The sequence below is a fragment of the Embiotoca jacksoni genome, unplaced genomic scaffold (genome assembly GCF_022577435.1).
Source record: "Embiotoca jacksoni isolate LCO1_2020_lvr unplaced genomic scaffold, fEmbJac1.0.p SCAF_118, whole genome shotgun sequence".
In the NCBI taxonomy this organism is placed as follows: domain Eukaryota; kingdom Metazoa; phylum Chordata; class Actinopteri; family Embiotocidae; genus Embiotoca; species Embiotoca jacksoni.
Window position 1 is genome coordinate 429,776 of NW_027185250.1, and position 26,471 is coordinate 456,246.

Below are 26,471 nucleotides of genomic sequence, written 5' to 3' on the forward strand. Positions count from 1 at the left end.
GTTTGATTAGGATTGATTAATTCGTGATCTGGTCACGTGATGTCCAGATGGGGTTTTATTCAGAAACACTACAAACATGTTTATGTTTTATCACAATGATTTCTTTTCAGTGTTGTTTTAACTTATTTTACAAAAGGTTCACTAATTTTAATTTGCACGTCCTGTAACTGTGGCTTCTTGTCTGGTCATCTCTGAAAAGAAAAGTTATCTTTAACAGGTTTTACTTGGTTAAATTCAAATATCTGTACTTCTGTCCCACAGTACGTGAAGGTAGCGTCAAAGACGTGCTTGCGCGTACGTCACGTGACTGCGTGACCAGAAACAAACATGGCGCCGCGAAAGTGAGGAGACGTGTGCAGTGAGTGTTTTAAACTGTGTTTTCTTTGATTAGTTGTTGTTTCCGGTCTCTCCGGAGAAAATAAACAAAGACACCGTTGTTGTGTTCGTTAACTGTTCGGTTAATTAAGCAGGAAACCGACTACAGGAACTTTACCCGCAGTTCTAGTTTCTCGTGATGTCCGTTTGTTTTCGTGTGAACCGGTGGGCTCCTTCGGTGTGAGCTCCCGGCAACTAACGATAACTTCCGTTAATTGACTGTAACTCACGGTAACTAATAGTGACGGACGGTAGATGACGGTGACTCCCGGTAACTAACAGGTAGGTAAGGTAGACGGGTAAACCAGGTGACAGCTGCTGCTGAGGGGGCGGGGCCTGAGCTCTCTGTGTGCTGAGTGTCCCAGATGTTGAAGTCCCTTGTGTGTCAGGTGAAGGTGCTGCTCCTCTTCACATTAACCAGAACATGTTCCGAACACAACCACCCACTTCCTGTCGTCTTCACCCACTTCCTGTTGTCCTCAACTAGTCTTTTGGAGAAAGTGCTGCTGCAGGGACAGAGGAGGACGTTCTCCAAAAGACTCCTCCAGCTCCGCTGTCACAAGGATAGATTACAGGAGATCATTCCAGATACAGGAGATCGTTCCAGATACAGGAGATCATTCCAGATACAGGAGATCATTCCTGATACAGGAGATCGTTCCAGATACAGGAGATCGTTCCAGATACGGGAGATCGTTCCAGATACGGGAGATCGTTCCTGATACGGGAGATCGTTCCTGATACGGGAGATCGTTCCTGATACGGGAGATCGTTCCTGATACGGGAGATCATTCCTGATACGGGAGATCATTCCAGATACGGGAGATCATTCCAGATACGGGAGATCATTCCAGATACAGGAGATCATTCCAGATACAGGAGATCATTCCAGATACAGGAGATCATTTCAGATACAGGAGATCATTCCAGATACAGGAGATCATTCCAGATACAGGAGATCATTCCTGATACAGGAGATCATTTCAGATACAGGAGATCATTCCTGATACGGGAGATCGTTCCTGATACGGGAGATCATTCCTGATACAGGAGATCATTCCTGATACGGGAGATCGTTCCTGATACGGGAGATCATTCCTGATACAGGAGATCATTCCTGATACGGGAGATCATTCCTGCCGACCGCAATAAGACTGTACAATAACTCACCTCTGGCAAAATCCATCACACAACAATAACACTGTTGTCTGTGTTCTTGGTTGTTTGTATATAGTATATATAGATATATACTGTACTGTATATACTGTGCATTTTATATTTTTTACTGCTATTTTATTGCTTTTCTATTATTCTATTATTATCTTATTGCTTCCTGTATGCTGCTGTAGCGAAAAAATTTCCCCTCTGGGATTAATAAAGTAACTACCTAACCTAACCTACGTCCTCTGAACTCACTGGTTGAACATTGCATGATGTCCTCATCAGGGGCATATCAGGGTGACGTGAGGGGGACAGATTGAGACGGGCTGCAGGAGGACGCTGCTCTGTGTGTTTAACATTGGAGTGCTGATGAGCTGAATGATGTCTCATTGCATCTCTGTTGGGCAGGTACTCAGGAGACCAGGATGTCTCAGAGGAAGCAGATCATTAAGGACATGTCCTCTCAGCAGAAGGACAAGGACACGCGGGAGGACGGGAACACACGGGAGAACGAGGACACGCGGGGGGACGAGGTAACGAGCAGCAGCTCAGACGTTCAGTTGTCGGTGAATCGGAGGTTCACGAACTGTTTGTTGTTGCAGGACGAGTTCTCAGAATCACTTCTCACAGCCAGAGAGAGACGCTGTAAGGAGCGGGAGAACCGGCCCGAACCCACAGGTACAGAACCAGACCCAGAACCAGAACCACACTGTCTCCTGTTGCTGTGACTCTGAATCACCTGAAGTTTGAGCCGCTGATATTCTCCGGTCATGTATGACCTCCCCTGTGGACCCCTGCGGGCCTGGTGTCCCGATTCTGACTCGCTCGCTCTGCCTGTGTTGTTAGACATGACGGAGGAGGAGATGATGGAGCTCGCTCTGCGTCTAAGCGAACAGGAAGCCAGCGTCACAGCGCTCCGACGGCAGCAGGAGGAGGCGGCCATGATGGAAGCCCTCCGAGAGAGCGTGAGTACGACACTAACGAGTGACTGTGACCTTTGGGTCACCACGCTGGGGATCAGGTCAGACAGGAAGTGATGTTGTTTATTTCCGACCCAGCGGCTGCAGAACGTCTGGTTCCGACTGATCAGGTTCTTTGTGGTTCTGCAGATGGTCCAACAGACTCAGCCGGCTCTTCCGGGTCAAAAGTCTCGACGGAAACTTTCCTACTCAAACGGGAAGAAGGTCGTCGGTCAGAGAGACGCAGAGACGCACCTGGACCCAGGTGAGTCCTACGGCACCGGGCAGTGGACCGGTTCTCCAGCACCAGGATGTAACGGCCCGCTGTCTGTTTCACCAGAACCGAGACATGGGGAAGAGAATCCAAACAGGTATAAGAAGCGGAAAAGAGAAGCAGGAAGTCCTCCGCTGGAGCTGCCGGACCCGTCCCAGACCCACAAAGTGTTCTGTCAGGCTCCTCCCTGCCAGGCCGACCCGCTGCCGGTTCCGCTGGACTCTCAGGTTGGTGATCGCTCACATGTCTGATGGCTGCAGCTCCACGTTGTCCTCATCGTCCTCTCCGTGTCTTTTTCTTTGTCCTCTCGGGGAACCAGAACTCCGACTGCACTCAGATCCACGCCGGGCCGTCCAGCTGCCGAGCCCAGGTCCAAGTGGACCGGCTGGACCAGAACCTGCTGCAGACCTGCAGAGCCTCAGGGTTTGTGTTGTGCTCTCAGGACGGCTGGACCTCAAATCAAACGTCTTCTCGACCCAAGAGCCCGACGTTCCCCGACAGAACTGGCCCGTCAGAGGATGACCGGGGAGACGACGGAGAGGTGGAGCTGAGTCCTGCATCGGTTCCAAGTCCTGCGCCGGTTCCAAGTCCTACGCCGGTTCCAAGTCCTGCGTCGGTTCCAAGTCCTACATCGGTTCCAAGTCCTACATCGGTTCCAAGTCCTGCATCGGTTCCAAGTCCTGCGCCGGTTTCAAGTCCTGCATCGGTTCCAAGTTCTGCATCGGTTCCAAGTCCTGCATCGGTTCCAAGTCCTGCGCCGGTTCCAAGTCCTGCGCCGGTTCCAAGTCCTGCGTCGGTTCCAAGTCCTACATCGGTTCCAAGTCCTGCATCGGTTCCAAGTCCTGCGCCGGTTCCAAGTCCTGCGCCGGTTCCAAGTCCTGCATCGGTTCCAAGTCCTGCATCGGTTCCAAGTCCTGCGCTGGTTCCAAGTCCTGCGCCGGTTCCAAGTCCTGCATCGGTTCCAAGTCCTGCGCCGGTTTCAAGTCCTGCATCAGTTCCAAGTCCTGCGCCGGTTCCGAGTCCTGTATTCTGCAGGTCCACTCAGCGCGAGAAGTCTCCACATCAGGTCTGTAACCGGGCCCAGGAACACCCAGGCTTCACATTCTGCTCTCAGGAGAGTTTCACCTCCTCTGCGAGGTCCAACAGCACTGTGTTCCTAAGAAGGCCCGTCCCGTACCACAACCTCCCCCCTTCACATCAGTTACCCAAAAGTCCAGACCAAGGACAGAGCAAGCAGAACCATGGTCGGTCTACAAGCCCAGTGTTTGAACAGAACCCTGGTCGGTCTACAAGCCCGGTGTTCGGCAGGACCGCACGTCAACAGAAGATTGATGGTGCGGTGCAGAAGAAGGCTCCTCCCCTTACCCCTCCCCATGCCCTTCCCCCTCCAGGCGGTTCCGACGGTGACGGGTCACCTGACAGCAGACAGGTGAGTTCAAGTGTCAGTGATGAAGGAACATCACATCCTCCACCTGCTGCTGGTGAAGTGTGGTTCTGTGTTCTGACCCTGTAGAACCGAAGAAGAACTTCCTGGAGTTTAGAACCTTTTTAACTTCTTTTCATTGTGATGTCACTTCCTTTTTGACTTCCTGGATGCAGATCAGAAAAACTGGCGGCCGGTCATCTCAGTCAGGTACGATGAAGCTCACCTGCTTCCTGTCTGTTGGTTTTCATCATCAATTGGATCTATGGTTCTGTTGGTTCTGACGGAGTGTTCTGGTTCTACAGATGATGCAGAGGAGCTGCTGGAAAGATCCAAACTCTGGAATTCAGCCGAGATGGAACCGAGCAGCAACATGACTCTCGTCTGGTCTGACGACGACGTCACGGTACCGCCAGGTCCATTTAGTCCGCACCGGATAATAGTGTCCATCGCACATCACGGTATCGTGACTGTGGGCGGAGACCTGTTAATTAAGCCACGCCCCTGCTCTGCCCACACAAGAATCCACGACTCATAAACGACACCTTGCTGTGTCATCTAGACAGCTAGCAGCTAGCTAGCTACTGACCAGCTGCTTCTCCCCACACACTGCTGCTATTAGCATGCTAGCTGTAATATTAGCATTAACTCGCTAAGCTGGCTTCAGAACTCAGTGAACTTTTAGTCCCTCAGAACCCTCAGAACCTCAGTCAGAACCCTGTGATGCTTGGTTCTATCAAAACCAGAGGTTTCCCTTGCAGCCCCTGGTGGTTCTGGGTGTTACTGCAGTGTGAGTTGTATAAACAGTCTGGTTGTGAGTCTCATCCAGTTAATCTTTGTGACACATTTTAAAACATCGACATCTATCAACTCTGTAGATTCTGTTCAAAATGTTTTGATCAGGAGAATGAGGTGTTTGTTTGTTTGTTTGTTTGTTTGTTTGTCTGTGCCTCTGTGCTCTTCAGCCCACCGTCTCTCTCAGCCCCGTTTTCCCAGAGGAGACCCCTGTTGGTCGGGTTGAGAGCCCGGCAACCTCCCTGAAGCATGAAGCTGCAGCGACCAGCGGACCGAGCTGCAGGTAGAAAACTCACCTGTCAGCTGCATTTAAAGGGCCGTTGCACTGTTTATGACACCGCTCCATCTGACCTCTGACCTCCATCTCTGCTGTGTTCCAGCCTGAACATTCAGAGCTGCGTTTCAATCAACTGTCAGAGCAACAAACTCTCTGAGCTCCGAGCTTCTTCGTCATCTGCGTCTACAAATCTGCAGCGTCCTTCCACCACAGAAGAAGAACCGCCGACCGCCAGCCGGAGGTTCCCCTGCTCAGGAGAGGCTGCAGGAGAACCGACGGTTCTCTACTACTGGGGGGTTCCCTTCTGTCCCCGAGGCGTGGACCCAGACAGATACACACAGGTTCTCCACAGAACATACGGAATACACACACGGGTTCTCCACAGAACATACAGAACATACACATGGGTTCTCCACAGAACATACACACGGGTTCTCCACAGAACACACGGAACATACACATACACGCAGTACAAATGTGATGAGCAACATCCTCCTCCGATTGGTCGATCTGTCCTCAGGTGATCCTGGCTCAGATGAAGGTGTACGAGACGAGTCTGAAACGAGCTCAGAGGAGTCTGCTGAGGAAGGCCGAGTGGGGCGAGGCCGTCCTGCCACGGGTAAGTCATGGAGTGTGTTCCAGTGATGATCTGTGTCTGATGAGGTCTGTGAACCCTGCTGATGTCACATGATGTTGTTTCTTCCTGCAGTCAGCTCATTTAAAGCTACTCACATGTTCATGTGTTTTTTCCCAGAAGTCACCTGAGTCGTCTGCTGAGTCACTTCAACATCCTCAAAGGTACCTGGAACGAGGAGAGAGGAGGAGTTAGACTTCCTCCTCTCCCCTGGTTATTCATTCTCCTCCTCTTCCTCCTTCTACTCTTCCTCCTCCTCCTCTTCCTCCTCCTTTCTTCTTACTCCTCCTCCTGTTTACAGGCGTGGCCTCAGACTGACAAACAGACAACATTGTGAGGCAGATGAGACTCCTGCAGCAGACGCAGAGGAGGATGAAGAGGAGCAAAGAGAAGAGGAAGGAGAGATGTCAGCTAGTGTGTGTGAGGTTTGTCCAGGTACAGGTGTTTTCTGTCCCAACATCTGTCCTTTCATCGAACACGTGACAGATGACTGACAGGCATGTTTGTACCAACAGAGACTCAACTGAGCGACGACAGAACAACGGCTGATCTGACGATGGTCATCAACGCTGCTGCTCAGGTGAGTCAAAGCAACTCAGGTTTTATTATTGTTAATAACTTATTCTGTTGGAAGAAACTAGAAATACATAAAACTCAGTCCAACTGCAGAACATACAGAAATGTTGTCATTGTTTATTTAAGCAATATTACAGAGAAAGTGTGTTTTAACGTGATTATTGGCACGACGGTAATGCGGTCAGGAGGTCCGTAAGCATCACTGAAGCACCAATAATCAGTAATAATCACGTTCAAACATCCTCCACTGTGATACTGAGATTATGCAACCAGTGACCAAGTAAATAAAACGTGTTCATATTGAGGAGCAATAGTTAGTGTGATCTGTTTCCAAGACAACACATGGGGTATGACTAACAACTGGAAAACAATCTCATGTAACATATGCAATGTTTACTACTCCAGAAAGTAGTCCGACCCTTAGCAACCACCTAGCAACAGAGAGGATTTCTAGTCTCCAACTGGATATAACTGGAACATAGAAACACTAAACTGCTCAGCTAGCTCAGTCTGGTTGGAACAAAGATATCTGATGAACAGAGATATCTGATGAACAAAGATATCTGATGAACAAAGATGTCTGATGAACAGAGATATCTGATGAACAAAGATTTCTGATGAACAATGTCTGATGAACAAAGATGTCTGACGAACAAAGATATCTGATGAACAAAGGTATCCACGGACTCGTGTTTTTAACATTTTAGCTCCGTGTCATGTGTTCAAACCAGACCGGTCCAGCTAGCCACCGCTAGGATTGTAAGTGCGTGACTATCCGTGGTGTTACGGTACGGGTGCTCGGAGCAACCAAAAAGGACCAAAAGAGACCCGACTTCACCAAATGGGTCATTTAATAGAACTATAACAAGTAGAAACTACATTATATTACATATTATATGAAATTCTATTCTAATTCTATATTCACATTGAGGAGGTGGAGTCATATTTCTAGTGATGAGCAGGGTGTGATGTCATGATGATTTTTTCCAAATGGTCAGTTTACCAATCAGATCTCTGGGGCAGAGCTACAGGTTGTATAACCTGTCGGTGGAGCACCAACACACATGTTCATCCATGTTCAGGTTAACACAAGTAGTGACTGAATGAACACGTATATCTAGTTTAGAAGGAAAAACCTGACCAGGACGTCTTCAGTGTGTTTACAGGTTCAGTCACTGCACAAACATCACATCATTGATCAGATCTGAAAAATGGTTCTGATCCAGGAGTGTCTTCAGCTGCAATACCAGCGAGTGCCACTAGAGGTCGGCTCCAAAAAGCCTCCGGCTCCATAGACTCCCATTCAACTTCTCTCATCAAATCCAAAGTGAATAAAATGTGTCCATCAGTTATCTCGGTGTTGTTAGCTAAAGTCACTCCTTCTTATTAGTTTTCTGGAGGTCCATCTGAAAATAATCCCTCATTCATTAGAAAAGAAGATTCAAGAAGACCTGTTTTTGGGGGCGTGTCTGTTTGATTGACAGGCCTGTGGTGCAGTCAGGTTACAGCTATCGGTGGGCGGGACGTAGTATCGTCAGGTTTCCAATCGGATCGGTCAGATCCACCGCTGGGTCACAGTCAGGATCCAACTTCTTCCTGTTTCTCTGATTTCTCTGCAGCCTCCACCGGAAAGTCCCGATCTGTCGGAGGTGATGATTCTCCGAAGGGATTATCCGGCTGGGGACGACTGGCGGGACGAGGAAGAGGAAGGGAAGGAGGAGGGGAAGGAGGAGGAAGAAGAGGGTAATTAAACAGAAAACGTGTTTTTTACTTTCCTGGTTGTCTCAGATACAAATAAAAACCTGATGATTCTTTTCAGCCCCAACAGATGAAAAGACACAGCGACAACATCCTGTTAGCAGCCGCCATGATGGAGGACAAACTGAGGAAGAAGAGGAACTGAAGGAGGATGGGGCTCGTCCAGCGTCTCCTGAACTGGAAACAACCGTCGTCCCCTGCAGCAGCCCTGAGACGTCCATCGACTGTCCCATCTGTCAGGCGTCCTTCTCTGTTAGCCAGATCGAGCTGCATGCAGCGTACTGCAACGGAGACGACGCCCAAAGGAGGCGGGACTGTTTCCAAGGTGACAGACACTTCATTGGTGATGATGGTGATGATGGTGAAGATGGTGATGATGATGCCGATGCTGATGGTGGTGATGGTGTGGATGATGATGATGGTGAGGATGATGGTGATGGTGATGATGGTGAGGGTGATGGTGAGGATGATGGTGGTGGTGATAATGATGATGGTGATGATGAGGATGATGATGGTGGTGATGATGATGATGATGTCACCTTCCTCTCCTCTTCATAGTGCCGTTGAAGCCGTTCCAAAGGAGAACGAGGAGAGCAGAGGTGAAGGCTGAGGAAACCAACGAGCCGTCGGTGTCTAGCCTGTAAGTACGTGAAGAACCGTCATACTTTACCATCAGAACCCTGACCGTTCTAAAGTATGTTTGAACTTGACAGGAACCAGGAAAGGTGTTACATCTGTCAGACAGACGTTCCTCTGAGGGACTATAGTCGACACACAGAACTCTGTATCCAGAGCCAGGGTTCTAAGGCTGCAGCGGTAAGAACACACTGAGGAACATAATGATGATGATGATGATGATGATGATGGTGGTCGTGATGATGATGATGGTGGTGATGGTGGTGATGATTATAATTGTGATGATGGTGATGATGATTCTAATTATAATTGTGATGATGGTGTTGGGGATGGTGGTGGTAGCGATGATGATGATGGTGGTGATGGTGATGATGGTGGTGATGATGATGATGGTGGTGATGATGGTGGTGGTGATGGTGATGATTATAATTGTGATGGTGATTATAATTATAATTGTGACGATGGTGATGATGATGATGATGATGATGGTGGTGGTGATAATGGTGGTGGTGGTGGAGGTGGTGATGATAATGATGATGGTGGTGGTGATGATGATAGTGGTGGTGATGATGATAGTGGTGATGATGATGATGATGATGGTGATGGTGATGATGATGGTGGTGGTGATGATGATGATGATGATGATGGTGGTGATGATAGTGGTGGTGGTGGTGGTGGTGGTGGTGATGATGATGATGATGATGGTGATGATGATGATGATGGTGGTGGTGATGATGATGATGATGGTGGTGATGATGATGGTGGTGGTGGTGATGATGATTATAATTGTGACAATGGTGATGATGGTGGCGATGATGATGATCATGTGACGATGATGACGGTGTTGGTGGAGATGATGATGGTGATGATGATCATGATGGTGATGATGATCATGATGGTGATGATGATGATGATGATCATGGTGGTGATGATGGCGAACAGATCTGGTCCAGTCTACATCCAGGACATGGTCCAACCCTACACCCCGGCCCCTCCCTCCGCTCTGCTTCCACCAATCAGCTTGTTGCTCCTCACTGAGCTAAACACTCTACAAAATCACAACTGTTTGCTGTCCTGGCTCCTAAATGGTAGAATGAGCTCCCCAACGACATCAGGACAGCAGAAACTCTGAACATCTTCCACCACAAAATAAAAACACACCTCTTCAGACTTTACCTTGAACAGTAGAACTTTAGTATCTTAACATGGAACTTACTGATAGAACTTTGTAGTTTGGCTTTCTGGAAGAAATTGTATTTTCTTGATTCTTGTTGTTCTGAATTCGTACCCACTTGGTTGAAATGTACTTATTGTAAGTCGCTTTGGATAAAAGCGTCAGATAAATGTAATGTAATGAAATGATGATGTTGGTGGAGATGGTGGTGATGATGATGGTGGTGATGATGAGGGTGATGATGATGATGATGATGATGATAATTTGTCTTTCTGACCTACAGAGAGGAAACCTTCTGTCGGCCCTGGAGGAAACGGAGAGCAGCCGTCCAGGTGAGTCTCATGAACATTTCCTGGTTCCTCCTTGTCCCACCTGATGAGTCTTCTGTCTTTCACTGTAAAATACATGTATTTATTAATACGTACGTGAACAGACCGGTGATCACAACTTTGGAACCAATCCAAGTCCAACAAGGATCATTAGTTTAGAAATGTTTCCTGTCATCAGCTTCTCTGTCTGTAAAACCATCCATCATTATAATCCATCATTATAATAATCCATCATTCTAATCATAATAATCCATCATTATAATAATCCATCATTATAATTATCCATCATTATAATCATCATTATAATAATCCATCATTATAATAATCCATCATTATAATCCATCACTATAATAATCCATCATTATAATAATCCATCATTATAATCATAATAATTCATCATTATATCCATCATAATAATCCATCATTATAATAATTTTAATAATCCATCATTATAATCCATCATAATAATAATTTTAATAATCCATCATTATAATCCATCATAATAATAATCCATCATTATAATCATAATAATCCATCATAATAATCTATCATTATTAATCACTTTAATAATCCATCATTATAATAATCCATCATTATAATCATAATAATCCATCAAAATAATCCATCATTATAATAATCCATCATTATAATCATAATAATCCATCATTATAATAATTTTAATAATCCATCATTATAATCAATTATAATAATCCATCATTATAATAATCCATCATTATAATCCATCTTTATAATAATCCATCATTATAATAATAATAATCCATCATTATTAATCATGTTAATAATCCATCATTATAATAATCCATCATTATAATCATAATAATCCATCATTATAATAATTTTAATAATCCATCATTATAATCAGTCATTATAATAATCCATCATAATAATCCATCATTATAATAATCCATCATTATAATCCATCATTATAATCGTAATAATCCATCATTATAATCATAATAATCCATCATTATAATAATTTTAATAATCCATCATTATAATCAGTCATTATAATAATCCATCATAATAATCCATCATTATAATAATCCATCATTATAATTATCATTATAATAATCCATCATTATAATCATAATAATCCATCATTATTAATCATTTTAATAATGCATCATTATAATCCAACATAATAATAATCCATCATTATAATCATAATAATCCATCATAGTAATAATTTTAATAATCCATCATTATAATCAATTATAATAATCCATCATTATAATAATCCATCATTATAATCCATCATTATAATAATCCATCATTATAATAATAATAATCCATCATTATTAATCATGTTAATAATCCATCATAATAATCCATCATTATAATCATAATAATCCATCATTATAATAATTTTAATAATCCATCATTATAATCAGTCATTATAATAATCCATCATAATAATCCATCATTATAATAATCCATCATTATAATTATCATTATAATAATCCATCATTATAATCATAATAATCCATCATTATTAATCATTTTAATAATCCATCATTATAATCCATCATAATAATAATCCATCATTATAATCATAATAATCCATCATAGTAATCCATCATTATTAATCATTTTAATAATCCATCATTATAATAACCCATCATTATAATCATAATAATCCATCAAAATAATCCATGATTATAATAATCCATCATTATAATCATAATAATCCATCATTATAATAATTTTAATAATCCATCATTATAATCAGTCATTATAATAATCCATCATAATAATCCATCATTATAATAATCCATCATTATAATAATCCATCATTATAATCCATCATTATAATCCATCATTATAATAATCCATCATTATAATCCATCATTATAATAATCCATCATTATAATCATAATAATCCATCATAATAATCCATCATTATTAATCATGTTAATAATCCATCATTATAATCGTAATAATCCATCATTATAATCATAATAATCCATCATTATAATAATTTTAATAATCCATCATTATAATCTTAATAATCCATCATTATAATAATCCATCATTATAATCCATCATTATTATAGTCCATCATTATAATCATCATTATAATAATCCATCATTATAATTATCATTATAATAATCCATCATTATAATCATAATAATCCATCATTATAATAATTTTAATAATCCATCATTATAGTCATCATTATAATAATCCATCGTTATAATATTCCATTATTTTAATCCATCACTATAATAATCCATCATTATAATCATAATAATCCATCATTATAATAATTTTAATAATCCATCATTATAGTCATCATTATAATAATCCATCGTTATAATATTCCATCATTATAATCATCATTATAATAATCCATCATTATAATCCATCACTATAATAATCCATCATTATAATAATCCATCATTATAATCATAATAATTCATCATTATATCCATCATAATAATCCATCATTATAATAATTTTAATAATCCATCATTATAATCCATCATAATAATAATCCATCATTATAATCATAATAATCCATCATAATAATCTATCATTATTAATCATTTTAATAATCCATCATTATAATAATCCATCATTATAATCATAATCCATCAAAATAATCCATGATTATAATAATCCATCATTATAATCATAATAATCCATCATTATAATAATTTTAATAATCCATCATTATAATCAGTCATTATAATAATCCATCATTATAATAATTTTAATAATCCATCATTATAGTCATCATTATAATAATCCATCGTTATAATATTCCATTATTTTAATCCATCACTATAATAATCCATCATTATAATCATAATAATCCATCATTATAATAATTTTAATAATCCATCATTATAGTCATCATTATAATAATCCATCGTTATAATATTCCATCATTATAATCATCATTATAATAATCCATCATTATAATCCATCACTATAATAATCCATCATTATAATAATCCATCATTATAATCATAATAATTCATCATTATATCCATCATAATAATCCATCATTATAATAATTTTAATAATCCATCATTATAATCCATCATAATAATAATCCATCATTATAATCATAATAATCCATCATAATAATCTATCATTATTAATCATTTTAATAATCCATCATTATAATAATCCATCATTATAATCATAATCCATCAAAATAATCCATGATTATAATAATCCATCATTATAATCATAATAATCCATCATTATAATAATTTTAATAATCCATCATTATAATCAATTATAATAATCCATCATTATAATCATAATAATCCATCATTATAATAATCCATCATTATAATCCATCATTATAATAATCCATCATTATAATAATAATAATCCATCATTATTAATCATGTTAATAATCCATCATTATAATAATCCATCATTATAATCATAATAATCCATTATAATAATTTTAATAATCCATCATTATAATCAGTCATTATAATAATCCATCATAATAATCCATCATTATAATAATCCATCATTATAATCCATCATTATAATCGTAATAATCCATCATTATAATCATAATAATCCATCATTATAATAATTTTAATAATCCATCATAATCAGTCATTATAATAATCCATCATAATAATCCATCATTATAATAATCCATCATTATAATCCATCATTATTATAGTCCATCATTATAATCATTATAATAATCCATCATTATAATTATCATTATAATAATCCATCATTATAATCATAATAATCCATCATTATAATAATTTTAATAATCCATCATTATAATCCATCATAATAATAATCCATCATTATAATCATAATAATCCATCATAATAATCCATCATTATTAATCATTTTAATAATCCATCATTATAATAATCCATCATTATAATCATAATCCATCAAAATAATCCATGATTATAATAATCCATCATTATAATCATAATAATCCATCATTATAATCAGTCATTATAATAATCCATCATAATAATCCATCATTATAATAATCCATCATTATAATCCATCATTATAATCCATCATTATAATAATCCATCATTATAATCATAATAATCCATCATTATTAATCATGTTAATAATCCATCATTATAATCGTAATAATCCATCATAATAATCCATCATTATAATCATAATAATCCATCATTATAATAATTTTAATAATCCATCATTATAATCTTAATAATCCATCATTATAATAATCCATCATTATAATCCATCATTATTATAGTTCATCATTATAATCATCATTATAATAATCCATCATTATAATTATCATTATAATAATCCATCATTATAATCATAATAATCCATCATTATAATAATTTTAATAATCCATCATTATAGTCATCATTATAATAATCCATCGTTATAATATTCCATTATTTTAATCCATCATTATAATAATCCATCATTATAATCATCATTATAATCATCATTATTATAATCCATCATTATAATAATCCATCATTATTATAAACCATCATTATAATAATCCATCATTATAATCATAATAATCCATCATTATAATCATCATTATAATAATACATCATTATAATCATTTTAATAATCCATCATTATAATATTTCATCATTATAATATTCCATCATTATAATCCTTCATTATCATCCGTAATTATAATAATCCATAACTATAATAATCCATCATTATAATCCATCTTTATAATAATCCATAATTGTATTCATCCATCATATAATACATCATTATAATAATCCATCATAATAATTCATCATTATAATGATCCATTATTATAATCCATCATTATAATAATCTATAATTATTATAATCCATCATCATAATAACCCATCATTATAATATTCCATCACCATTTACATGTTTATTCTGACACGGTCTGTTGGTGTCTCGTTGTCCTGGTGTCTCCACAGATGGACCGTCTGGATCCAGACTGCATTCAGGGTGAGACGTCCTCTGATAGACATTTACATTTCAGATCCGATTCTACAAACCAGATGAGATTTGTTTGGATCAGATGTGGTCACCTGTAGTTACCTGTGGTTGTACTTCTCCATCAGCCTTTAATTACCTTTAATAATAATTCTGCTCAGCAGCGCCCCCTGTCATCATACTTTTAATAATTCTGCTCAGCAGCGCCCCCTGTCATCATACCTTTGATAATAATTCTGCTCAGCAGCGCCCCCTGTCATCATACCTTTGATAATAATTCTGCTCAGCAGCGCCCCCTGTCATCATACCTTTGATAATAATTCTGCTCAGCAGCGCCCCCTGTCATCACACCTTTGATAATAATTCTGCTCAGCAGCGCCCCCTGTCATCATACCTTTGATAATAATTCTGCTCAGCAGCGCCCCCTGTCATCATACCTTTGATAATAATTCTGCCCAGCAGTGACCCTGTCATCATACCTTTGATAATAATTCTGCTCAGCAGCGCCCCCTGTCATCATACCTTTGATAATAATTCTGCCCAGCAGCGACCCTGTCATCATACCTTTGATAATAATTCTGCTCAGCAGCGCCCCCTGTCATCATACCTTTGATAATAATTCTGCTCAGCAGCGCCCCCTGTCATCATACCTTTGATAATAATTCTGCTCAGCAGCGCCCCCTGTCATCACACCTTTGATAATAATTCTGCTCAGCAGCGCCCCCTGTCATCATACCTTTGATAATAATTCTGCTCAGCAGCGCCCCCTGTCATCATACCTTTGATAATAATTCTGCCCAGCAGTGACCCTGTCATCATACCTTTGATAATAATTCTGCTCAGCAGCGCCCCCTGTCATCATACCTTTGATAATAATTCTGCTCAGCAGCGCCCTGTTTCACCTTTAATCAGTAAATGTGAACTGCAGGTGTCAGAATATGATTCGTCATTTTAACTTTCATTGATGACTCATTATAACTAACTTAAATTCATTTAAATGAATAATTCATGTTTAACTTTCAGAGATGTCATTGATCTGCGGGATGATGATGATGATGAAGAAGAAGAAGAGGTGTCCCTGTGCAGGAACTCCCCCATCAGATCCTTCACTCCAATTTCTGAGGCCACCGGCTGCCTGATCGATTTCAGAAATCGGCAGCAGGTCAAGAAATCGAGACGAAGACGAAGATGAGGAAGACTTCCTGAAGAACAGTGGTGCTGACTGAAAGTTCTGGAAACCAGAGCCTTCAACTGGACCTGCAGAGTTCTGGTAGAACAGCCGTCCTGGATCTTTATGCAGATAAGGTGTGTTCAGACGTAACCGGAAGAAGACTCTGGGGCCTCTGATGATGAAGATGTAATATTCCCTTCATGTTACTGTAACTGCTGACATTAAAGCTTTTCTGTTGAGAATCACGTGTTCTTGTTGTCATGTTTCATGACGGCGCCCCCTAGTTCAGATAGATAGAATACAGTTCAAACGTTACACATGAAGCAGCTAACGTGGCTAATTAGCACATTAAACAGAAGGTGAATGTCAGATACTGTCTGTCAACCTTCCTTCCTTTTGTTGGCACATAAACCAAAAGCATTTCCTGTCTGTCCTCAACGTGTCTGTCTTCATGAGACCTGTCTGTCCTCAACGTCTTCTGTTTCTGAGGTTTGTGTTTCCTGCTGTTTTGTAATTCTTTCTCAATGTTCAGTTTCACCAACGGACCGAAAGTCAGAGAACAAAACTGTTACTCAACATGGTAAGAAGAATTATAATAATAATATCATAATCATGAAACATAATAATTAACAATAAAAAGTTAATTGATAACAAAAGTATGAAAACTGTAACATGAAATCTGTAATTTCTAAAAGTCTTCAGTCATTATTTTATAGTAGTTAAATTACAAATTCAGATTTTACAGACAACATATCAGATATGCTGTTTGCGTATTAAATGAAAAAAAAAACTACTCTAATATTGACCAACAATAAAAATGCTTATTTCTTCAGAGACAAACTGAAGATGAAGAATCAAAATGGGACCCAGTTGAACGTGTTGACGACCACGTGGCTCAGAGGAAATTCAACAGCTGGACTGACTCCTTCTGAGGGGGTGTGTGTTGTCGGGAAACGGATCCTCGGAAAGACACCTGATGGTTCGTTCCGTTGCAGCGGTGCGTTGACACGCAGAGACTCACCTGTTGCTGCTAACACACCGGTTCCTCCTCCGGTTCCTTCCGCCTTCACCATGAACACAACTTCATGTTTGTTCCGACAAACATCAGGTCTGGTTTCTGGTTAGTGTTTTTTACGTGAAATCAGCTGGGTTTTTTTGTGCCGTGGCGCGTAAAGTTGATCCTCCACAGCAGAGCGGCACGCGGCACGTCTCTTCCTGTTGCAACATGAAGTGGGTGTGAACACACGCAGCCTCATTCATCAGGAAGTTCAGTCCGGATAGTCCGATCAGAGCAGCAGCACAGGTGAGTTTGATTCTCTGTCTGTCGTCCAGATGCTTTACAACCAGATGTTTTACAGTCACATGTTTGGTTGTGTTGAGGAGCTGTCATCAGCTCATAAAAACACCACCTGGAGTCCTGTTTCTGGGTCGTGATGACAGGAAGACCCCCCGCTTTCATTTCAGGACCGCACAGGGGCTGCTGGACCGCAGATTTGACACCTGTAGTCTCTGAGGAGTTTCAAAGGGAAATTATGTGTTTGGACATTAATCGTCCTGAATCGACCGTCTGCTCCGTTTTCTGTCTGCAGGAACCTGAAACATTCTCTTTACGACGTGTCTCCGGTTCCACAGGAACTCTCACATATTTTAAGATGTTTCAAAACAAAAGACCGGAACTGCAAAGAGCCAAAAAATGCTGTGTGTTGCGTCACTAATCAGGTGTGTCCTGAGTGGGTGTGACCTCCACAAATTTACATCCGTGAGTGTTTCAGGTTTTTAAAGGGTGGAGTTAAATCTGTCTTTAAACTCAACATCTACAGTCAAGTTGTTTCCTATAATGTGATCTTCACTCCCTGAAAACCAACAAAGACCGCCAGACGGAGCTTTAGGTGTTTCTGCCTGTCCTCGGGTGTTTCTGCCTGTCCTCGGGTGTTTCTGGTGAGCTGCAGTTTACAGGATCACACACTAATCCCTCATCGCTCCACAGAGGATTTAAACTTTACACAATCTGTCTGTAATCATTGAGATTCAGTGCAACAATACTGACTCACCACATCTTTTAAGTTTTCATGCTGAATGTTTCGTAGCTTCTGGTCACCACAGACATTCAGAAGGAGCTTTGTGATTGGCTGATACACCAACATGTGAAGAAAAGTGATGTCTGCAGTTTCACATCTGATGTAATTGGTTTCAGGCTCCAAATCCAACATTGATTAAGAGTGAGTCGATCACAACTGGTGAAGCAAACAAATATCAGATCATCATGTTAAATCAATTCCCTTCAGTTGTATTTATAGAACACTGAATCACAACACAGGTTATTTCAAGGCGCTTCACACAGTAAAGCATTAAAGCTGCTAGTGCTGCTCGCAACTCCGAAATAAAGACAGATGGGTGAGGTCACTGCTGGTTGCTGCTCGACCTGGAACGAACCCACGACACATTATATTTATTTTATCATGTCTTTATGATATAGTTTTTAATACAGCGACAAATGGATCAGAACCTCAACACCAAGACTGTTAGTATCTGACGCTTTAATCTCCTCTGTCCAGATGAGCAACACGAAGGCAAACAGTGACAACAGCAGTCAGATGTCCAAGAAAACCAAAATGAGCGGAGACACCTCGACGCTACACCTGGACGGCATCCCTGCGGACACGCTCAGTAAGGTACGTGTCACCTGAAAAGCAAAGACGAGCTGCAGGCAGTTTCCGTCCACAGGCAGCTGGATTTGCCCAGAATTTGTCGTGACGGCAACAAGTTATCATTCCTGGGGACCATCTGTGTTTCAGGTGTAGTTCAGGTGTGGTTCAGGTGTAGTTTAGTTGTAGTTCAGGTGTGTATCAGGTGTGTTTCAGGTGTGGTTCAGATGTAGTTTAGTTGTAGTTCAGGTGTAGTTTAGTTGTAGTTCAGGTGTGTTTCAAGTGTAGTTCAGGTGTGGTTCAGATGTAGTTTAGTTGTAGTTCAGGTGTAGTTTAGTTGTAGTTCAGGTGTGTTTCAAGTGTAGTTCAGGTGTGGTTCAGATGTAGTTTAGTTGTAGTTCAGGTGTAGTTTAGTTGTAGTTCAGGTGTGTTTCAGGTGTAGTTCAGGTGTGTTTCAAGTGTAGTTCAGGTGTGGTTCAGATGTAGTTTAGTTGTAGTTCAGGTGTGTTTCAGGTGTGTTTCAGGTGTAGTTCAGGTGTGGTTCAGATGTAGTTTAGTTGTAGTTCTGGTGTGTTTCAGGTGTAGTTCAGGTGTGTTTCAGGTGTGGTTCAGGTGTAGTTCAGATGTAGTTTAGTTGTAGTTCAGGTGTGTTTCAAGTGTAGTTTAGTTGCAGTTCAGGTGTGTTTCAAATGTAGTTCACATGTTTTAGGTGTAGTTTAATTGTAGTACAGGTGTGTTTCAGGTGTAGTTTAGTTGGAGTTCAGGTGTGTTTCAGGTGTAGTTTAGTTATAGTTCAGGTTTGGATCACGTGAAGTCTGTGGGCGGAGCGGTAACATGTGGGCGGGGTCAACACTTGTGAGCACGTGCAGTAGATTGTGGGTGCTGACTGTGTCCTGCATGTGCTCCATCTGCTGATGTTGTATATCATAATGTTTGGTTTGATTCAGCTATGAGACACAGACGTCCTCCACGCCGTATGCGGTTTGAGCCCAGTCGTTCTTGGCGTTGCCATGGCAAAGTGTGTGCATGAGTTTGGGGGCGGAGCCTCTGAAACAGCACTGAAGTGAGCGCTGAATATGAGTTCAAATATGGATACTGTATCTCCACCTTTAATCATCATGAAGTGAACCTCCTCTGGTGTCGAAGCAGCAGTGAGCGTGTCGAGACACGAGACGGAGATCAGACGAGGACAGACGTGAGACATGAACAAACACGTCTCATGAAGGATTAGAACCAGTTGAAGTCAGTTTGGTTTTGATTGACTCCTCTATGTCATGATGGGCTTTTATTTTGAAGTCCATCCCCTTATTGTGTTTTATGAATTTATTTATGTCGTCATGACGACGCTGAACTGAAAGTGTGTGTCTGTCTGCTGCCCCTTGGTGTTTGAACAGGGAACCTGCTTCACTGTTTCAATAAAGTGTCTGTGTGAAGTTGCTACATGACTTCCTGTGTCTGTCCGGGGGTCCTCAGGTGGAGTCGTACCTGCAACCCTTCATTTTGACTCTGGAGAAGCTCGCCAAGGTTTCTGCTCGGCTCCGAAAGGATCTTATCCGAGGTCTGGGCAAACACTCGCATCACAGGGCACCAGTCAAGATGCTGCCCACCTTCGTCAGGGCCACGCCTGACGGGACAGGTGAGACACCTCAGCTCACATAATAAACAGGAAGTCAGGTTAAAATGATCATAAACCTCCCACCACAACACAATGAGACACACAACAACACAATGTTTGTCTCCCTGTTTAACGTCCTCTGGGGGGCGCCGTCCATCCAGATGGAGGGGTGTTCTTTGTCGCAGCTTTGATTTCCTCAGGTGTTCGTCTGCTGCCTGAAGGAGAACCTGCAGACAGAACTCAGGTCACAATGACCTCCAATTCAAACAGAAAAACGTTATTGACCTGAAAAGATTCAGACGGCTGTCGGTAAACTAGAACGATTTTAAAAGTGATTTATTTCTGAAGTGATTTAAATTAATCGAACGTCCTTCCAGAAAAAGGCGACTTCCTGGCATTGGACCTTGGAGGGACCAACTTTAGAGTTCTTCACGTCCGCGTCCTTGAGGATGAGCAGAAGGTCCTGAAGATGGACAGTCAGATCTGCGCTGTCCCGCAGGACGTGATGCTGGGGACCGGAGACCAGGTGAGACACGGGGACACAGAGACACACAGACACAGGGACACGGGGACACGAGGACATGCTGGGATGGACAAGATCATTAACCATATGTGTGTCTGTGTGTGTCTCTGTGTGTGTCTGTGCGTGTGCAGCTGTTCGACCACATCGCCGCCTGTCTCGGAGACTTCCTCAACTCCCAGAACCTGAAAGGACAAACTCTCCCTCTGGGATTCACCTTCTCCTTCCCTTGTGAGCAGAAAGAGATCGACAAGGTCAGACACACACACAAAACACACAACACAGACACACAACACACACGCACAACACACACACACACACACACACACACATAGACACACACAAAGACACAAGACACACAAGAAGACACAAAACAACATCAGCAACAGAATTAAAACCTTTCTCTCCAACATTAAAGTTGTCCTCATTCTGTCCTCACTCTGTCCTCACTCTTTCCTCACTCTGTCTTCATTGTGTCCTCATTCTGTCCTCACTCTTTCCTCATTATATCCTCACTCTGTCCTCACTCTGTCCTCACTCTTTCCTCACTCTGTCCTCATTCTGTCCTCACTCTTTCCTCACTCTTTCCTCATTCTGTCCTCACTTTGTCCTCATTCTGTCTTTACTCTGTCCTCACTCTGTCCTCATTCTGTCCTCACTTAGTCCTCATTCTGTCTTCACTCTGTCCTCACTGTGTTGGTTCTTGTGTGTTAAAGTGTGTCTCTGTGTGTGTGTCTGTGTGTAGAGCATCCTGATCCGGTGGACCAAAGGCTTCAACTGTTCGGGGGTGGAGGGCCGAGACGTGGTGTCCCTCCTGAAGGAGGCGGTTCAGAGGAGAGCGGTCTGTCCTACAAACATCACGTTTTTTTAAAAAATAATTCTGGACATTCAGAGACGTCCTCTGTTTGTTTTTAATGCTGCTGACGAGACACACACTCACATGTCTGTCTGTGTCTCTGCAGGACTACCATATCGGCTCGGTTGCCATGGTGAACGACACCGTGGGCACAATGATGAGCTGCGGCTACAAGGACCGCAGTTGTGAGATCGGCATGATCATTGGTAACATCTGCAGACACCCTAAACATCTGCAGACACCCTAAACATCTGCAGACACGCGAAACACAGGTCTTCTGGTCTCCACCATCTCCTGAAGGAAACATCTGCTTCTTTAGCTGTTATTAGCTTACAGAAGACCAGGTTGATTGACAGCTGACTCCTCCTCCTCCTCTTCCTCTGCAGGGACGGGGACCAATGCCTGCTACATGGAGGAGATGAAGAATGTGAAGCGTGTGGAGGGCGAGGACGGACGAATGTGCATCAACACGGAGTGGGGCGGCTTCGGGGACGACGGCTCGCTGAGAGACGTCCTGACCGAGTTCGACGTGGTAGTGGACAAGACGTCCATCAACCCTGGCATCCACACGTACGTATGACCATCATTTACATCAGAGACAAACAAACAAACAATCAGTAAAATAAACAAACAGTTAAATATTGATTGTCTGGAGAGCGTTAGCTTCAAATACGGAGGAGATCCATTTAAGTATGACATGATGGTGGTGATGGTGGTGATGATGATGATGATGGTGGTGATGATGATGATGGTGGTGGTGATGATGATGATGGTGGTGGTGATGATGGTGATGATGGTGATGGTGATGATGGTGGTGGTGGTGATGGTGATGATGATGATGGTGGTGGTGATGATGGTGATGGTGGTGATGATGATGATGATGATGGTGGTGGTGATGATGATGATGGTGGTGGTGGTGATGATGATGGTGATGGTGGTGGTGGTGGTGATGATGGTGGTGGTGGTGGTGGTGATGGTGGTGGTGGTGATGATGATGGTGATGATGATAGTGATGATGATGGTGATGATGATGGTGATGATGATGATGATGATGATGGTGATGATGATGATGGTGATGTCCTGCACATTTTTCTCCATGAGCTTTAAAGCCACATAAATAGAAGCTTGTCCTCCAGGGGGCAGCAGCGCTCTGACATGTTTTTTCTGTTGATCTGCTGTCCTGCAGCTTTGAGAAGATGATCAGCGGGATGTATTTGGGGGAAATCGTTCGGCTGCTCCTGTTGAGGCTGACGGAGGACGAGCTGCTGTTCAAAGGACGGCCATCGGAGGCGCTGCTGACCCCGGGAAGGTTCCAGACCAAGTTCATCTCTGAGATCGAGGAGTGAGTGTCCGTGTTTTCTGTTTCACGGAGTCATCAGGAGGCGCTTTGTTTCATGAATAACTCTGTTGTCCGTTCAGGCAGGACGGCGGCCTGCATAACGCCCAGAACATCCTGACTGGACTGGGTCTGGACTGGGATCCCGTCGACGCCCGTGTGGTGCGCTTGGTCTGCGACACGGTCTCTTCACGCTCTGCCCGTCTGTGTGCTGCCGCCTTGGCGACCATCGCCAACCGTATCCGTGTCAACCGCGGGCTGGACCATCTGAAGACCACTGTGGGGGTGGACGGGACGGTCTACAGGAAGCACCCCAAGTAAGTAGCTCCTCCTTAATGAAAATATAAAACTACACTTAGATCAACAACACAAAACATGGAGGTTCGGTCACTCAGGTAAAATAAGTTGTTTGTATTGTGATGTTGTTTGTGAGGTTGTGTTGTTTGTGTTCTCTGGAGCTGCTGCCCTTAAACTCCTCCCTCCCCCATCCTCTCTCCCCCCTCCAGTTTCAGCGAGGAGCTCCAGACCGTGGTGCGCCTCCTCGCCCCCAAGTGTGACATCACCTTCCTTGTCTCAGAGGACGGCAGCGGGAAGGGCGCTGCCATGGTAACGGCTGTGGCGCAGCGGCTGGCTCTCCAGTCACGGCTGCTAGAGGACAGTGACGGTGAGGACGAAGAGGACGAAGAGGACGAAGAGGAGGAGGAGGACAAGTAAGAGCCAGCGCTTCCAGAACGGATCTTAAACTATCAAACATTATTTTATAGATATTTTCAACTGTTACTGTTTTAATCGTGATGTGGACAGAGGTGGAGGAAGCACTTATTTCTTTTCAAAGTAAAAGTACTGAACTAACATTTTTACAGAAATAAAATATAAAATATATTGAAGTTACAAAAAGTGAAAATATTCCCGACACACACCGCGGCGGCCATCTTTAGAACAATAAATACTGATGCATTCAGCTGTTTATATTCAGCTGCTGAATTTACACCAAAGTCTTATTGGAACATGTAAAAACACCATAATTTATTTTCTTATTCTATTTAGACTTTTAAATGTGAAAGTGGAGAAAACAATGTTTATCTAAAGTAGCACAACATTTACTGAATCTTCTCTCCACCTTCATAAAGTTTTTCCTGCTTAAGAACTGAAGTTTCTCTGTGAAGCTTTTTACCTCCAACGCTTCCATCTGTTTATTTTGGGTGCTTCCACAATACTAAATATTACTGATGATCGTTTTCACATTGATTCTGCATCTCTGTTCATCTTTTTTATGCTTTGGGATGTTGCGAGGCTCCGCCAACCTTCCTGCATCAGCCATGCTGCTGTAATTGTAGCTTCCTGCTTGTTGTTCAGTTCAGTTTTATTAAAGATGCACAGATGACAAAGGTCTTTTTAAAATACTGTTTATGAAAGTGCCAAAAATCCTTCTACTGTTTGTTTCAAAACAGGAAAAAAAAAATTCAGTCAAACACAGAATAAGAGGTGCAACAAATAAAAGAATGAATGAATAAATAAATAAATGAATTAAAAAAAATTAATCAATGCACCAATAAATAAATAAATATATGAATGAATTATATTTTTTTATGAATAAATACATAAATGAATGAATGAATAAATAAACAAATACAGACATGCATACATACATGAATGAACAATTAAGGAAAAAACATGTTGAACCATCCAATCAGAACGGACTTTGTGTTTCTCTGATCTGTGATTGGTGGAGGGCTGATGACAGATTCTGTCAGTCTGGTTGCAGGTAACAGGTGAGTCAGAGTTTACCTGATGGAGTTTCTTCCTTCTTAATGAGACCATCAGAAATCACAAAGAGTCAAGTGTCCATGTAGGTCTGATCCTCTTCGTCCCTCCCAGCATCTGATGTTGAAGTGAAGCACAGTTTATTTAGTTTTAGATTTCAAGAGATTTCAGAAAGTCACTGCAAAGCATTGTGGGAGTTGTAGTAGCTACATGTTAAGAAATAGTCTTTGCTCATCTGAAGACACCTTTAAGTTGCTGAGAGAGAAACGAAGTGGAGCAGCGAGCGAACATCGAGACACAACGATGAGTTAATGATTGGCTAGAAGAGCAACCATATGATTGGCTCATATGGCTCACACTACTCCGCTCCTCCTTCTCCTCCTTCTCCTCCTCCTCCTCCTCCTCCTTTACCTTGAACAGTAGAACTAGTATCTTAAAATAGAACTTACTGATAGAACTTTGTAGTTTGGCTTTCTGGAAGATAATTGTATTTTCTTGATTCTTGTTGTTCTGGTTTTGTACCCTCATGGTTGAAATGAACTTATTGTAAGTCTCTTTGGATAAAAGAGTCAGATAAATGAAATGTAATAAATGAAATGTAATGAGGCAAAGAGAAAACAAATATACTAATTTCATGTTTGTTCATCAGAAATATTCAGTGTGAAAAAACATATTTACATATTTAAATCATGTTTGAAACATGTTTTCACTGCTTACACTTCGTACACGTCGACACTGGAGCTGTGGAGACACCCAGAACCCAGAACCCAGAACCTTATTGATCAGGTGTGAACTGATCAGATTTGTGTAACAGGATGTTTCCAGAAACCTTTCAGTGTTTATTTTTTATTTCTGTGCTGAAACATCAGAGTTCGTTTTCTCTGACAAGACTGTTACAAATCATGTTTCATGTTTTAATAGTGCGACACTTTGATGATTTAAAAACATTTCAGTGAAGGAAGTTCAGACATGTGAAATACATGTTAAAGATGTGTTGCGATTGTGGTCAGACTCCTTCTTTAATCAGCTTGTAAATAAAACTGATTCAATTATTTGTCCTTCTAACTGTTAAGACTCTTCTTCCTGGAGGATGAAGATGGTGGATCTCACTGATTACATTAACCTGCTTCTGTTAAAGAGGTGCATTTTAAAAAGGACACTTCCAGGGGAAATTACACCCTAAATAAAAAAAAATTCATAAGTTTCAGGTAAAACGTGAACGATCAGATGAGAAAATAATCACTGATT

The 26,471-nt window shown here is 41.3% G+C and overlaps 2 protein-coding genes across 5 annotated transcripts; both read left to right on the forward strand.

The window, feature by feature from the left end:
- Positions 1-310: 310 nt before the first annotated feature.
- On the forward strand, positions 311-16,732 carry uimc1 (ubiquitin interaction motif containing 1). The gene is made up of 22 exons (XM_069143996.1): positions 311-358; positions 1,945-2,069; positions 2,139-2,214; positions 2,383-2,501; positions 2,646-2,760; positions 2,836-2,996; positions 3,089-4,198; positions 4,369-4,402; positions 4,498-4,598; positions 5,158-5,270; positions 5,368-5,605; positions 5,785-5,883; positions 6,019-6,062; positions 6,200-6,333; positions 6,414-6,478; positions 8,094-8,217; positions 8,294-8,557; positions 8,791-8,872; positions 8,946-9,048; positions 10,326-10,374; positions 15,298-15,328; positions 16,340-16,732. Exons 2-22 carry the CDS (start codon positions 1,962-1,964, stop codon positions 16,506-16,508), a joined length of 3,339 nt encoding a protein of 1,112 aa, XP_069000097.1. The 5' UTR covers positions 311-358; positions 1,945-1,961; the 3' UTR covers positions 16,509-16,732.
- A 908-nt stretch (positions 16,733-17,640) lies between these two features.
- LOC138194949 (hexokinase-4-like) lies at positions 17,641-26,288 on the forward strand. 4 transcript variants are annotated; one of them, XM_069143998.1, is made up of 11 exons: positions 17,641-17,790; positions 19,043-19,159; positions 20,606-20,768; positions 21,125-21,273; positions 21,402-21,521; positions 22,013-22,108; positions 22,230-22,329; positions 22,510-22,693; positions 23,310-23,465; positions 23,543-23,776; positions 23,966-26,288. In XM_069143998.1, the coding sequence occupies exons 2-11, from the start codon at positions 19,043-19,045 to the stop codon at positions 24,171-24,173; spliced, it is 1,527 nt and encodes a 508-aa protein (XP_069000099.1). In that variant the 5' UTR covers positions 17,641-17,790; the 3' UTR covers positions 24,174-26,288. The 4 variants fall into 4 exon arrangements, with proteins under 4 accessions (XP_069000099.1, XP_069000101.1, XP_069000100.1 ...); XM_069144000.1 differs by lacking the exon at positions 17,641-17,790 and adding an exon at positions 18,127-18,425; XM_069143999.1 differs by lacking the exon at positions 17,641-17,790 and having other exon boundaries at positions 18,476-19,159.
- Positions 26,289-26,471: the final 183 nt, after the last annotated feature.

What these genes read in the sequence shown, in the direction of transcription:
- uimc1 (XM_069143996.1), top strand. Translation starts at nt 1,962, where the DNA reads ATGTCTCAGAGGAAGCAGATCATTAAGGACATGTCCTCTCAGCAGAAG. An exon ending in ACCCAGACAGATACACACAG is followed by an intron (nt 5,606 to 5,784) that starts GTTCTCCACAGA and finishes ATCTGTCCTCAG; the next exon opens with GTGATCCTGGCTCAGATGAA. An exon ending in GCGAGGCCGTCCTGCCACGG is followed by an intron (nt 5,884 to 6,018) that starts GTAAGTCATGGA and finishes GTTTTTTCCCAG; the next exon opens with AAGTCACCTGAGTCGTCTGC.
- LOC138194949 (XM_069143998.1), top strand. Translation starts at nt 19,043, where the DNA reads ATGAGCAACACGAAGGCAAACAGTGACAACAGCAGTCAGATGTCCAAG. An exon ending in TGCTGGGGACCGGAGACCAG is followed by an intron (nt 21,274 to 21,401) that starts GTGAGACACGGG and finishes GTGCGTGTGCAG; the next exon opens with CTGTTCGACCACATCGCCGC. An exon ending in TGAGATCGGCATGATCATTG is followed by an intron (nt 22,330 to 22,509) that starts GTAACATCTGCA and finishes CTTCCTCTGCAG; the next exon opens with GGACGGGGACCAATGCCTGC.